At 37.0% G+C, this 16,130-nt stretch overlaps 1 protein-coding gene across 2 annotated transcripts in view; it reads right to left on the reverse strand.

Annotated features, from left to right (window-relative positions):
• Window positions 1-15,889, reverse strand: part of PIP4K2A (phosphatidylinositol-5-phosphate 4-kinase type 2 alpha) — a 193,226-nt gene extending 177,337 nt beyond the window's left edge. Inside the window, exon 1 of one of the 2 annotated variants that reach the window (XM_044678823.1) lies at window positions 15,731-15,889. In XM_044678823.1, the coding sequence (XP_044534758.1) occupies window positions 15,731-15,874 (144 nt within the window). In that variant the 5' untranslated portion in view covers window positions 15,875-15,889. The remainder of the gene's footprint in view (window positions 1-15,730) is intronic. The other variant, XM_044678822.1, reaches the window with a different exon arrangement.
• Between the last annotated feature and the right edge of the window lie 241 nt (window positions 15,890-16,130).

The raw sequence follows: 16,130 nt of genomic DNA on the forward strand, positions 1-16,130 counted from the left end.
ATCTTCCAGAAAATATACTTTTGCTATGGTGCAAATAAGTTGCAACAGGAAAATAAAAATGTAATGTTTTAAATCCACAATGACTACTCTCTGTCTGACCTACAAATTACATTCTTTATATTAGAATTGTTCTGAATGGGCCCAGAGGGCAGAACTAGAACTAAATGAAAGATTTAAACTTGATGTAAATGAAAAAATTCCTAATGATCAGAATTTTCCAAAATAAATTTCAAATACATGAACTTGGATATTCCCTTGTCTCACATTCTGTTATTCCATTTCTTCCTGCCTTGCAACCAACCTATGAGAACACTGCCTCATGTTTCACTAAAAAAATTGAGATTGTTCAGTGAACACTTCCTCTTCTTTCCTCCCCAACTCACAACTTCCAGAAGTCTTCTGTCTCTTGTCCTTGGGCTGGATCTTTTGCTTGACAAGGCAGACACCTTTACTTACACAAGTAATCCCATTATATCTTCTCCAGCAAATTGCCCCCCTCTATCATTCCTACTGTCCTTTTTTTCCCCAATTCTCTTTAACTATTGGCTTCTTCCCCACTGTCTATAAACATGCCCAAGTCTTCTTATCCTAAAAAAATCCATATTTGATCTTTCTATCTATGCTAGCTATTGTCCCTTCCTGCCATCAGTCCATACCTCTCCTCCCTTTTGTGGCTAAATTCCACAGAAGACAATCAGTGCTTCTACTTCTTTTTCTCTTCTATATAGTTTAACTTCTGTTCTTATCATTCAGTTGAAATATCCCTCTCCAAAAGTACTAAAGACCTCTTAATTATCAAACTTAATGGCTGGTTCTCAATCCTCATTCTCCTTGACCTCTCTGTAGCCTTTGACAATGTCCATCACCCTCTTCTTAATATTCTCCTCTCTAGATTGTAAAGTTTGTAACACTACTCTTAGTTCTCTTGGGTGTCAGATTGCCCCTTCTCAATCTTGTTCACTAGATCTTAATCCAGCTCACGCCCAATAGCTGTGGGTATCCCCCAAAGCTCTGTTCTGGGCCCCACTGTTTTGCTGAGTGATCTTATGTGCTCCCATGGTTCCAATGGTCATCTCTCTGGAAACATTCCTCAGATCTATTTGTTCATTCCCAACTTCTCTCCTGTTGACTCAAGTCTTTCTGGAGGCTACTCCATCCTCCACTCAACTGTCAAACTGATCTCACCACTACTGTCAAACTTTCACATTTAGTCATCTCGATTGACACCCTGTTGCCTCTACGATCAAATATAAAATCCTCTGTAACATAGACCCTTCCTACCTTTCTGGTTTTCTTATACTTGACTCCCTTCACCTTCTTGTCCTGAAATACACACTGAAATTAAGTGACACCACTCTCCTTTCTGTTCTCTGCATATTCCAACTTTGGAATTATAATAATTAAGTGTGAGAGAAAACACACCAAATTAGAAATTTGTATCCACCCTGTAACCTTCCTCTGGGATATTATTTTGTGTTACTCATTAGTTCACTGAACACACCATATGCTATGTGCAAAACACATTTCTGCTGCTTATTCCCAAAACAGAGAGCAGAAAACAGGTTATGTGGCCTTTCACCAAACAGGGCACAGCATCCAGACAGCCCATCTTGAGTCAGGAAAACCTAGTTTCAAATAACACCTCAGATATATATACTGTGGTATGATGACAGGTAAGTCACTTCTCAGACAGTAAGTTATAAATGAAAAAAGGGAAACTTCCAAATGGGAGTTCCTTACATGAATGAAATCCAGGTCTAGAAGGAAAACAAAAACAGTAAGACTGGTGCCATAAGAAAAAGCTTTATGACTTCTAGCTCCACAGATCCAGAGATCTTGTTATTTATCTTAAAACCTTTAAGGAGTTTTAGATAGTACTTTTGGAAACATATGTTTAGCTTTTATGTTTTTTATTTGTGAAATGAAAACAAAAGTTTTTTCACTTCTATAAGAAGTGAAGCATAAAATTTAACTTCCAGATTATATTATACTGACTACAAATTGCCATGACAGCATGTAACATGAGAAGAAACATGGGATGCTGGGAAATGGAGTTCTAGGGTACAGAAATTAATTATACAAAACAAAAATAAAATTGATAACCATAAGGTGACTTTTAGGACACAGATTTAGATTTTGGAGAGAACTCAGACATCTAGACCAACTCTAATTTTACGAGAGAAAAGGAACCAAGGCCCAAGCTAAGTTATAGAGAAGTAGAATTTGAACCCAGGTTCTCTGACCCCAAAACAAGCTATTGCCTTACTAGAAAAAGACTATGTAAGCTTTAAGATATATTTATGGTATATGAAACTTCAAATTAGATGAAATAAAAGATAACTTATGGACTAGCAAGGATAAATAACTCCTCTTTATGGATTATACTATAGAAATGTATAGCCATGTCATTTATATCTCTTCCTTCATCTGATGCCAACATTGGCACTTAAGTTTTTCAGAATTAAAAATATACTGCAAAAAAAAAAAAAATCTGATTCAACAACAACATCCACCATAGAAAAGCAATTTGTATTTAGTATAATGTAATCTGGAAGTTAAATTGTTATGCTTCACTTCTTTAGATACTTGTTTGTAGTTCACAAAAAATATAAAAGCTAAATATATGTTTTCAAAAGTACTATCTAAAATTCCTTAAAGGTTTTAAGATAACAAGATCTCTGGATCTGTGGAGCTAGAAGTGATAAGGCTTTTTCTTATGGCACCAGTCTTACTGTTCAGCGAGAAAACTTTTAAGAGCAATTTGGTAAACTGTATTTATCTTTACTTCTACTTAGAATAGCAGCTACAGGAAACCTCAGTCTCCAAAGGCTGCCACAGAGACCACACAGAAATTGCATACATTATATCTGTAATCCAACCTCAAAAAGACAATTCAATATGGCTGTGATGTTACAAGAGACACAGTTCTCTATGTACAAACACCACAATTTGAATCCCACATACCTTTCAAGTCTTAGTTCATATTACTTCCTTTCAAACATTACCTTTTTCAAAATTCAGTTCAGGTGCCAGTCCATATGGAAGCCATGCCTAATCCTACCATGAGTGCTCTCTCCCTCCAAAAGCTATTTTACATTTATTTTCCATAGTCTTAAATTTACTTGCTCATGTACATGCGGGTATCCTCGATGCCCACTAAATCTTAAGCACCTTGAAGGCAGGGGCTGTTCTACTTTGGAATTCATTTATGTGCAGTGTCTAGCACAGTGTCTGGTATGGAGTGGCTATCTTTAAGTGTTTATTGAATTTAGTATCAATTCAACAATTTATGCCTGGAAATCACAATATATTTATCATTATTTTACTTAACATTCATTTAAATAACACCACAGACTTCAGCTTTTAAAGATGCTGCCTTAAACAATTAAAATGTTCAGTCAATCCATCTCATTTTTACTCACTGATCTAACTAAAAAAAGGTCCATAAGTTCCCAAGCAGAAATCAGTTTGCAGTCAAGTTTTGATGAGGCAAAGTTTAGAACAAGGTTCTGCCCATCCATTCCTGATACCATGGAAACAATATTCTGTTGTGTGAGAAAATAACAATTAAGACGTTTTAAATAATTAAGAGTGTACATCTATAGGGGAAAATGTACCTGCTATTTAAAAAAAATTCTTTTTGTCCTACATATTGGAACAACATACATTTTTATACACACATATATATATCCACACATACACCCCCACCACCACCTCTACATGATCCTATGTAGATCTATAATGGAGCAAAATCAAATTGTGAATTATTTTAAAATATGTAGCTGCAAACTGAGCACCAAGCATGATTAAAATTTATTGAAATATTCACTTAAATAGCCAGTTAAACTATACATATTTGAAAATATAAATTAATGCCTTTTTAAATTATTTAAAACTATAATTGCTTTGTAGCTGAACTGATAGCAATAATGGAGTCATTTTACTATTACAAGTAAGACAATTTAAGCAGTTCATTGAGGACTGTGAATAAAGGAATTAGAAATCAACACATGTTGATGGAACCTAAACATATTTGTGTATGTGCTAAAGATGAGTTAAAAAGACAAAAGAACATAACTAGGGAGAAAGCAAGAAGGATACTGGATAATTAAACAATCTTAAATCAATACTTTAAAATGCCAGCTGTAATAGTGGCCTCACCAATATAAATTCTAAAAAATCATTTTAGTGATTTAGTTGATTAGTTTGGGGTATGTTGAATATTCTTAATACAAATTAACTTCCCAGATTTCATAATTTATAGTTATGTTAAGTGGACCATGTAAGCTCAAAAATGAATTAAATGTTTGCTAGTTTTAATATAAGTTCAAAAGACCTACTTCTGGAAGATAAAATGTTGTTTTAAAATTCCCTACAGCAGTTCTCATTAATGAATCATATAACTGTGATTCCTTCCAACACATATTGAAAACAGGGAATATGCTTTTTCATCAGGTTTAGAGAGAAAAAGAGTAGGTCCAAACAATAGTTTTCTACTATTTTAATTAAAGATACTCTGCTCCTGGGAGTATATCTCCCCAGACAAACCTAGGAACTACTGAAAATAATTATTAAGTACTTTTTATATGAAAAAGTCAGGTTTAAGTAATTGGAGAGATATTAATTGTTCATGGGCAGAGACATGAAAATGATCATTCTACCTAAAATTTATTTCATTTATTCAAGGCCAATCCAATTAAATTTCAAAAAATTATGTCACTGAGCTAGAAAAAATAACAAAATTCACTTGGAAGAACAAAATATCAAAAATATCAAAGGAATTAGGGAAAAATATAAAGGGAGGAATTCTTTTTTTTTTTTTTAATTTTTTTTTTAAACCCTTGTACTTCGGTGTATTGTCTCATAGGTGGCAGATTGGTAAGGGTGGGCAATGGGAGTCAAGTGACTTGCCCAGGGTCACACAGCTGGGAAGTGGCTGAGGCCGGGCCTGAACCCAGGACCTCCCGTCTCTAGGCCTGACTCTCACTCCACTGAGCTACCCAGCTGCCCCCTAAAGGGAGGAATTCTAACAGTACCATATATCAAACTGTATAAGGCGGTAATTATCCAAACTGATATTGGCTAAGAAAACAGTGGAAAAGAGTAGACATATAACACATAGTAGCAAATGATTTTAATAACCTTGTGTTTGACAAAAATAAAGATTAAAGCCTTTGGGAATGAGAGAGAGAGACAGATAGATAGATAGTTTTAGATATAGATATTTCAGAAAATTAGAAAGCAGACTGGCAGAAATTAGGTATAGACAAGATACTGCTCTTAACACCACTTACCAAAATAAGGCCGAAATGGATATACAGCCCAGACATAAAAGGAAATATAAGCAAATTAGAAGAACATGGAACATATTATCTATCAGATTTATGGATAGAAGAATTTATTAATAAATAAGAGAGAGGAAATAGCATGAGATGTAAAATGTGTAATTCTGAATATGTTAAATAGTTCCTATACAGATAAAATCAATGTAGCCAAGATTATAAGGAAAGCAGAAAAATGGGGGTGGGTGGGAATTTTGTAATTTCTTTGGTAAAAGTCATATCTGAAATACATATTGTCAGATTTATAAGAATATTATCCATTTTCCAATTGAACAGGAAGTTTTCAGTGAAGAAATCAAAGCCATATATAGTCATATGAAAAAATGATCTAAATTATTATTGATTAAAGAAACAACTCTGAAATATCATCTCACACCTGATCACAAATGATACAAGGGGGAAATGATGAATGTTGGAGGGGATATGGAAAAATAGGGCCACCAACATACACTGTGGTGGAACTATGAACCATTTTCCATTTTTAACTGATCCAACCATTTTGGAGAGCAATCTGAATTATGTCTAAAGAGTTATACAACTGTGTATATCCTTTGACTCTGTAATATCAATATTAGGTGTGTTTCCCTAAGTAATCAACGAGGGGAAATAGAATCTGTATTTTCTAAAATATTTATAGCGCCTCTCTTTGTGGTAGCAAAGAACTAGAAATTGAGGGGATGCCCATCAACTGGGGAAAAGCTAAAAAAACTGGCATGTGATGGCTATAGAAAACTACTGTGCTATAAGAAATGAATGAACAGGTTGATTTATGTTAAGAATTATCTGAAGTAATAAAGAGAGAAAAAAGGAGAGCCAAGAGAATATTATGTACAACAATAGCAATATTGTTTGAAGAATAACTAATATCCACCTCCAAAGCACCACTAAATATAACTATGTATGATATGGTTTCACATGTGTGTGTGTGTATGTCTGTGTCTGTATGTATTAATCAAATGGTGCCTTCTCTAGTGCAAAGTGGGACAAAGGGAGAAAGATGGCTTGGAAATTAAAATGTAACCAAAAAGCTCCAAAAAAAAAATCAAATTAAAAATAGAAATCTCCTGTTTTAAGAGTTATCATAACTGGACAATGACTAGAAACGGTCATTGTGAGGCAGAGAAGTATAATGTAATGACACTTGACTAGTTTCTGTGAAGTTCATGTTACTTACAACCTGTGTGACTAAACATAATGTATAACTGCTCTGCCCTTCACTTTCTTCAACTGCAAAATGAGAGGGTTATATTACATCTCTAATGTCCCTTCATTTCATTATTTCTATTTTCACTATATATTTTGGGCTTTCAAAAAAAAAAAAGATACTCTGCTTAAACACAGTTCTTAAAAATAGGGAAAGAAAATAGAACAAAGATAGTTGTTCCCATTTAGATTTCAAGGGGGAAAAGTTTTAGTTTTAGTTTAGTTCTAACAATATTTGGCACAAAACTCTATATCTTGAACCTGGAAGATCTTGTTTTGCTATCATCTAAGGGTTAAAAGGGGGACGTAGGGATATTAGAGATTTCTCTCAAAGATGATGCCAGGAATCTCAGCCTTTCCTACTTTTTCTGACAGTTTGTCTACTGTAGGACTGACACATCTATACGGTCAAATGCACAATGGAATTTTATTACAGTATAGGAGAAATTATAGGTACCAAAAAAATTGTTCACCAGCACAGTTCATATCACTAAGTTTGCCTGATTCAGGTTGAAGCATTTAACTTTCTTAAAATAACTTCTACCTATTGTCACTCTGCTCCACAAGTAGTGGTTATTTGTGCAGGGAAAGAGAATGGAGGCAAAGAATCAATTGGAAGAATACTGCATTAGGTCCAGGATCAGAGCTCCAATACTGGTATGAATGCGTTAGGACTTATTGTAGCAACTTTATAAGGTTGTTCCCAACCTAAATACAACAAAACACTTTTCTTTAATCCTCCTATTCTATGATCTTTTGCTTTTACCATCAAACTCTTTCAAGAGAGGTATACAATAATTTCTTCCACTTGTCACACCTACTCACTTCCTCATCATTTAAGGATTCTTAACTTTTTCCTACCACCAGATTACTCCTAGATGTCACCAATGACCTCTTAATAAAATCTAATGGGGATAGCTGGGTGGCTCAGTGGATAGAGAGCCAAGCTTATAGATGGGAGGTCCTGGGTTCAAATCTGACCTCAGACACTACCTGGCTTTGTGAGCCTGGGCAAGTCACTTAACTCCCAATGCCTATCCCATACCACTCTTCTGCCTTGGAACCATTACTTAGCATTGAATCCAAGAAAGAAGGAAAGGGTTTAAAAAAATTAATTAATGGGTTTTTACCAGGAGCTCTGAGTCTTCTCCAACTCTGCAGCACAGTTATCCATCTCATTCTTTCTTAAAACTCCATTATATCGTGCTAAAAGGAATGGTGAATTGCTTGATTTCTATAAGAACTGGAAAGACTTACACAAACTGATGCAGGGTGAAATGAGCAGAACCAAAAGAACATTATACACAATAACTAAAACAATGTGGGGTGATCAAATGTAATTGAATTTGCTAATAGCAATGCAATGATCCAGGACAATCCCAAGAGATTTATGAGAAAGAATGTTCTCCACAGCTAGAGAAAGAACTATGGGAGTAGAAACATAGAAGAAAAACATATGATTTATCACTTGTTTATATGGTATATGATTTAAAGTTTTTTATTTTTATCATAAAAATGAATAATATGGAAATAGGTTTTGAATGATAATTCGTTTATAACCCAGTGGAATTGCTTGTCAGCTCCAGGAAGGTAAGGGAGGAAGAGAGGGAGAGAACATGAATCATTAAAAAATGTTTTTAAATAAAATTATTTTAAAAGAATAACAACAACAAAAAAAAGGTGCTACACCTACCCTAATTCTTCTACAACACTTCTGTCTACTTCCTCCTTTATGTTCTTACTTGGATCCTCTTCCTCATACCTCCCCCCAAACACTAGTTTTCTTAAAGCTCACTCTGAACTCTCTTAAAGAGGAATGTAATATTCTATATTTCTGAAATAGGGAAAGAGAGGTGGGTAATAATACATACACACACACTCCGATCACCTCTAAAAGGATAGTAGATCTTAGTAAAAATGAAGCATTTAAGTGCTTACTGTATGTCAAGAAGACAGGAAGCTATAAGCTGTGTAACTATAGACTGAGCAAGCTGTTAAAACAGCAGGACTTTACTGTTTCAAAAACTGACCTTTCCCTTTAAAGAGGTTGGGAGGAAGCATCCACCAATGACCCTCAAATCTAACATTTAGCTTGAAATACAGAAAGCTCAACTCGGATTCAGAGTAGAATGATCAAACTACAACAACTAGTAACAATAAAAGTAATTACAGTTGATTTGACTAACCCAGTGGGGGGAAATAGGAAAGTGGATCATAGGCTTTCAGTTCTATATGGGAGTCCTGGAAGGTCATGGCAAAAATGTTCCATCCCACCTACCATTCTATCTTCCTCTCCCAGCAGTAGCTCAATCTCTATTGGTTTTTTTTTTTTTCTGGTGGATAAACCAGCAACTCAGTTGCTACTTTTTTTTTGCCTAATCCACTCTGGTTCTCTTTCTAGCAAACAGCACAGCATCCAGAACTACCTTTTCTCTGTCAGTTGTAGCTCTTTTCTTTCCTGTGTGATTTGGAGCTAGTGAATCATGTGACCTCATGTTAAATAAGTCAGTCCCATCTATTTAATGTACATGAATGTTTATCTCCTTGTTTTTAAGTTGTTTTTTTTAAAACAGTTGATGTCTAGAAGTCATTCTGACAACTCTACGTGTTTATGCTGAAAAAGATTGCCCTGAAAAAGTTCATACTTTGTAAATTCTTATTAGTCTCTTCCCACCCCTTACATCTCTTCAAGATGGTTCAAAACAGAAATTGTCTTTTTTAAACTGAGATCAAGCTAGTCCAGAAATGTATGGGTCATTTTCTAAAAGAACTAATACTTCCTGGTTGGTAAGGGGCATCAATTAAGACTCCAAATCCCTACCCAAAGTTCTTTTTAGGGCACTTCTGCTTCATTTCTTGTCTTTCTATTCACAGTGCCCATTTAATTTCCTGGCAAAAAATGGATGCTTAATAAATACTTGTCAAATTAATTAATGAAAAGGATCTTGGAGCTGGAAGGGACCTCAGAATTAACCTAATTTAAATCCCACATTTTGTAGATGAGAAAACAAGAGGCCATAGAGGTGAGGTGATTTTCCTATATTCACATAGATAATAGTTGACAGGGCTAGATTCAAAGCCAGGTCTTATAATTCCAAATATTGAAGTACAGCAGTATTTATAAACAATGGCAGAAAATGAGAGTAGTGTTCCCAACCTCTCCATCTTTCTCTTTCCCACAGTGTCAATTCTTATGACTGAGGTGGAAAATTTCTAAATTTTTGTCTCCAACTCTGCTCTCCAGAACTTCATTTTCTCAATTCTAGGCCTTTAATAATCATTTCCAACCAAATGCAGCAAAACCTTGAATTCAACAAGTTGCCAGTACCACATTCCTTTTAAAGTCAGCTTCTCCTGACTTTCCTGTTTCTGTTAATGGCACCATCATTACCTAGTCACTGATGTTCAAAATAAGAATGATTTCCCTTCTCCAATCACCAAGATCTGTCCATTATTTCTTATGAATTTCTTTTGCTTCTGTCCCATTCCTACAACCACACTATTTCAGGGTTGCTGCCCTTTATCCCTAAATTATTATTAGTATGCTAGTCCCTCTGCTTCCAGACTATTCTCTCCATGATCAAATCTTATGTAATTTTGAATCTCATATGGCAACTAGTAAAGAACCTTGTACATAATAAACCCTCAACAAATAAATATTCACTGAATGAATGCAATTCATAGGATTACAAAATCATAAATGGAGAACTAGAAGAGACCCCTAAAAACATCTAATATAATCTCAGTTATAGATGATGAAGCTAAAGCCCAAGGAGGTTTGGGGGCTAACACACTAGAAAGTATCACAGGAGGTATTTGAACCCAGGTCTTTTATTTTTATTTTTTTTTTTTGTTTTGTTTTGTTTTAAACCCTTGTACTTCGGTGTATTATCTCCTAGGTGGAAGATTGGTAAGGGTGGGCAATGGGGGTCAAGTGACTTGCCCAGGGTCACACAGCTAGGAAGTGGCTAAGGCCGGGTTTGAACCTAAGACCTCCCGTCTCTAGGCCTGGCTCTCACTCCACTGAGCTACCCAGCTGCCCCGTGAACCCAGGTCTTTTAATTCCAGAGTGAGTGTTCTTTCTACTATATCACACAACCTCTCAGGGCAACTTCCACTTTTCACCTTACTGTAATCTAATTTAAGTAAATGCCTTTAATTTCCAATAACATTAATTTAAATTATATCAAATAAAAGTAATGAGCATCTACATAGCACTACAATTTTAACAAAGGGTTTCCTTCAGAGGGATAACAATGCTCAGAGGGTTGAGAGGATCAGGATTCAAAAACCTACCCCTGATAACTTAGTATCTACATAACATAGGGCAAGTCTCTTAATTTCTAAGAGATTCAACTTCCTCATTTGTGTAATGAGATGATTAGACTAACTGTCTTTAAGGTTCCTTAATGTTTTTAGCTCCATGGTCACAAGAAGAGATGGGGAGTGGGGAGCAGGCAGTTCAGAGAGGTTGAGACTTACTCCAAGATCATGTAGCTAATTGGCAGAAAAATAACTCATCTCAAGCAAACTCAAAGTCCACTGGCCTTTCCGCTACATCAGGCTAAACTTATCTTCTTTCAAGCTTTAAAATCCATTTCTATAAAGCTACTAAATATTTCAGGGACAAATTATTCTGAACCACATAAATATGCATTGTGTACTAATGGTCTCACATATGCTATGTCAGAATTTGGAATTATATGTCAGTATTTTTCCAAATTCACGTAGGATCCTCAAATCTACATGACATCTGAGGATTTTTAATGATGATCACTTCATAATAGCATGAACTGAAAGAGATATTGTAGATCTTGTAATCTAGCCCCCTCCTTTTAAAGATGAAAGACTCTGACACTCAGAGATGAAGGGACTTATTTGCCCAAACCTGGCCACACGGGTAGTCAAGAAGTAGAACCGACATGTTAAACCCAGGTCTTGTGATGTCGAATCCTGCTTTCTATCCACTATGCCAACCATACTGCCTTGAGAAGCAACTAAGGAAAGTCTTGCCAATGAGTATTTTCCTTTTATCTTTATATTTGGAATGGTTAGGGAAGTGGCAACATGCTCAATGAAACTTCAATCAAATGAAAAGTTTAGGTTAGGATATTTTTATTCATTGAATTTTCTGATATAACTGAAGTCCTGGCACTCAATGAAAGTATTCCGTAGGCTTTTCTTGATCTAAGCAAGTACATATACTGTATGAGATCTTTTGATTAAGTAGCTAAGTGGTATAGAGAGAAAGATGAGTTCAAATTCAGCCTCAGAAAACAGTTAGTCCAAATGTTTTATTATAATAACCATTTTTTTTTCACTTTATTTCCTCCCATCTCTCACAAAAGACTAGTTTTCCCCCCATAGACAGCAGTTAATGGTTATTATAGTTCTCTAAATTCTTCACATACCGCTCACATTTTTATAGTGCCCAATGTAAGGCAATGGAACTATATGAAAAGGTATTCAATAAAAATAAAGCAAATATTAGAAAACAAAAATTCCCTATATTTTAACTATTTCAAAATATTGCCTTGTTTTTATTGTTCTAAGTTGTATATCAGTATTTCAAAATATCTACCACCAATGGATTTCTTCCCTTTGTTCAATCACCAAGAACCTCATTAAAATTCCAATTATTAAGTACCTCAGATTACCTTGCATACAAATGTATTTTAAAACCTGTTTTAAGACAGCTCCCAGATTCCATACTTATTGCTGCATTAATGTTTCACATGCTAGTAAAATACATTTTCAATTCCCAGATCATCTTTACTATACATTCAAATTTAATAAGACAAATACCACAAATTATCTTTAGCTTTGGGTTTTTAAATCATATATTCTCTGCTTAAAATACTTGAAATGAACATTGGTATGGGTCTTTGGTGGATACTTTAAAACAGAAAGCAATTAAGTACAAAGTAAATTTAATGCTATATTTATTCTTGCTATAAAATGATGTTTAAATACATTTTTATTCTGACTTATACATTTCAAACCATTTCTGATTTAACAAGTCAATAGAAACTATTACTGTTCTGCTCTCCTATGCATCTACCTTAATCTACCAAGTATTCCTTACCCTACCTTTAATGACTTACAAATTCTCCTACAGATAATGAAGTTGTAAGATTACATCAAGTAACCTTGCAACTTTTCAAAATAGCAAGACAGATAGGGATCTGTATTCTAAGGAATCTAATATAATACTATATACCTACAGTTAGCAAGCTATTCAAAGAATTTTAGAACTAGAAACCCCTTCATAATGACTTCAAAACTAATTAGCAAAGATGTCACAAGGGTTCAGGTGTATTAAACTTTTTACTATAGCATGATGCCTCTAGATAGCAGAAAAACAAACATGCATTTTTCTCTAGCTGACCAAATGGGCATGATCAAGACAGCTAAAATACAGAGCCAGATTAACTTTAAAAAACCCCTTCTCATCTGAACATATTTTCTATCAGTATCAATTATGTAATAATTATTGAGTCTTTTGTCTTTCTCTACTGTTTTTCCAGTTATTGTCCCTACAAATTGACAACTCTATTCTGATTCTAGTAGTCATTCTGTTTAACATTTTATCATTTCATTCTCTTCTTAATGCAATTTTAAACATACTAGCTTACAAAAACTAGCTGCTCTTAATATAAAATATCCTACAGGCCTTTGTCCACTCCCATAATTTTTTTCTATTTCAAATGTATGTCAATTTTCATTTTGTTTTTTTTAATACAATTAAAGAACGTAGATTGCCATTGTTACAAAGAAAACTAAAACCAAATAAAGAGCAAAACTTCCTATGTCAATGCCGAGTTTTCAAAATAGATGTATATAAAGAAATGTTAGTTTTCATCAAAATTTTTATCTTACGTAGTAGACACACTGAACATCTTTAAAAATATCTGACTCCTTAATGCATAAGTATAACTAAAATAAAATTCAGTTATGTCATGAAATAGTGGATCCTCAAAATCAAATCCCTTAGGCTGTCTTGCTAGAAACTCCAAAATCTGTCAAACTTTTTCCAGTTGATTTTTCTTACAACTATAAAATAAAAGTTTCACTCACATGAATACAAAGTAACAACACAAAGCATTAAGATACACTTGCTATATACATTGTTACAATGTTTCTCTCTAACACTCGAGTTTCAATTGAAGGCATCTCAGATGTGCTTCAAGTACAAAGTAAAACTACTCCTATTTTACCAAGTTTACCAAGTCAACTCACTGTCAGCCTCATAAAAAAGAATTTCTATGAAAGAGAATTCTATCAACAATCAAAACCACAATATAGTCTAGGGCTAAACTAGAAACTCATGAATAGAAACTTCAGTCCAACACATCCACCAAAATACTACTCTGGCATTAAGGGACCAGGCACTAAAAATGCTGTATTTACAGAGTCTGGAAATTATATTCCTTGCTGAAGGAATTTTTTTCATGAAGAAACCAGAAAGTAAGTGTATTTTCTGTTCTGGGCTCTGACATCTTGCACCTGTAACACCAAAAGAAGTTGTCAGGCTAAAATGGATTAAGTTATATCTCAAACCCTCAACTTAAAAAAAGTCACCATTCTAACTTGACCTCTTTAACACTAAGATCCATGAAATCAACTTATATATGCTTCATACCTAGCTTCATACCTATAACCATAAAATCACCTTTGCCCAAGCCTGCTTTAAAAAGTAAGCTATAGGGGTGTGACCCTGGGCAAGTCATTTGACCCCCATTGCCCACCCTTACCACTCTTCCACCTATGAGCCAATACACAGAAGTTAAGGGTTTAAAAAAAAAGGAAAAAAAAAGAAAGCTATAAACTCAGTAGCTTGGGGTCCTGAAAAAACTTTCAATCTAATCAAGTTGTTTACTTAAAACAATCCAGTAACAAGATCATCTCTTCCTTCAATTAGATTAAAGGGAATGCACATAAAATCAACAAAATTACAAACTCTGGAGAGCTTTCATTTTCCACCTCAGATGATTATTTAACTGCAGTTAGATCAGGAACAAAATTCAGACATTTAAACTTGCCAGGCTCTTTTAACAGCTGCTATCATGTTTCCTGATCCACTCTAAGTGGATTAAAACTGCAAGAGTTTCACACTCTAAGATCAGAATGAAGCTTATTTCAGACCCTCAAACCGCAGTCCGCATAGCCCACAGCAGTGCATCTCCAACTCTCTGGGCTACCTTTTAAAGTGAGACATTAAAACGTTTAGCTAAAGGGATAACAATTTAACAAATATCTAAAAAGCAGGATGCTTTTATGCCCGGTGCCATTACTTCAAGACCCCTTAATGCTGACCTTCTGGAACTCATGCCACCTAGGTCCAGTTATTTGAGGAAAGATAAACTATGAGAAAGGGTGAGGGAGGAGGGGGAAAAGAGGGGTCAAAGACAGAAGGGAAGAGGAGAGAGGTAAGGAAGGGTTAAGGGAAAGAGAATGCTTTGCTCTGCAAGCCTGGAGTCGACAGAGGAATAAGGTAATTTAGCCGGGGAGTGGGGGGGTGGGGGGGTGGAGGATGCGGATGGGTCTCAAAACACAATTTCTACAACTACACTTTTTATCTGTCTTTCCAGCACCTCCCCCCCCCCCCAAAGACGCATTATGTTAAATAATACAGCCTTTAAAGTGAAGAAACGAGTCTATCTTTCAAGTGGCTGCCCTGCCCTCTAGACTTCAGTATTTGCCTCTGGTAAGGAAGCCACAGAGTGCACCCAGCGCAATGACAGGTCTCCGTCTCCGTCTCCCTCTCTCTTTCCTCGGTACCGCTTACACTGCACCCAGGCTGGTCGGCTAGCCATTCCTTTTGGGGACCTATGCCTGTTAGGGTGGGCGCTTGGAGCTCAGGCTGGGCGGGGGAGGGGGGCACCTATACAGCCTGGGGAAGCCCCACTAGCCGAGAAGCACCCCCCCCCCAGCAGCAGCATTTCTCCAGAGCCCAGCGTGTCCCCTCCGAGGGGGCTGCAGCTCCGTGTCCGGCGCGGCGGGCGCAGCCCTCCCGGCCCCGTTATCTGCAGCCGCGTCAGGGGCTGGGATGCGCGGGCCAGGCTGGGGGAAGGGAGAAGGAGGGGAGAGTGTCCCCCCGCAGCCGCGGAAGTGGGGGCACGGAGGAGGCAGGGGGAGGAGGGGGAGGGGGAGGCGGCCGCCGCCCCCGCGGCTGGAGCCCTTACCGAGTGGTTCACCCCCCACATGAGAACGCTGAGCAGCGGGTCGCTGGCTCGGAACAGCTTCACTTTCTGCGCGACGAAGTGCTTCTTCTTCGTCTTGGTCTTGCTCGCCATGACCGAGGACACCAGGTTGCCGGGGGTCGCCATGGCCGCCGCTGCCTCCTCGGTCCCCTCCAGTGCCGCCGCCGCCGAGGCCGGGGAGCCGCCCTCGCTCACACGCTGCCGGCCGGGAGTCGCGGCCGCATGCCGGCCCCGCGCCCTGCCGCCACGGCCCCCGCCTCCGCCCGCTGCCTCCGCCCGCTCCCGCTCCAGCCGCCCGCGCGGACCTGCAGCCGCAGCCGCAGTAGCCACCGCGTCTGCCGCCCGCTCGCTAGCTCGCTAGTCCGCTCGCCCGCCCGCTCGC

The sequence above is a fragment of the Gracilinanus agilis genome, chromosome 5 (genome assembly GCF_016433145.1).
Source record: "Gracilinanus agilis isolate LMUSP501 chromosome 5, AgileGrace, whole genome shotgun sequence".
NCBI classification, from domain to species: Eukaryota; Metazoa; Chordata; class Mammalia; order Didelphimorphia; family Didelphidae; genus Gracilinanus; species Gracilinanus agilis.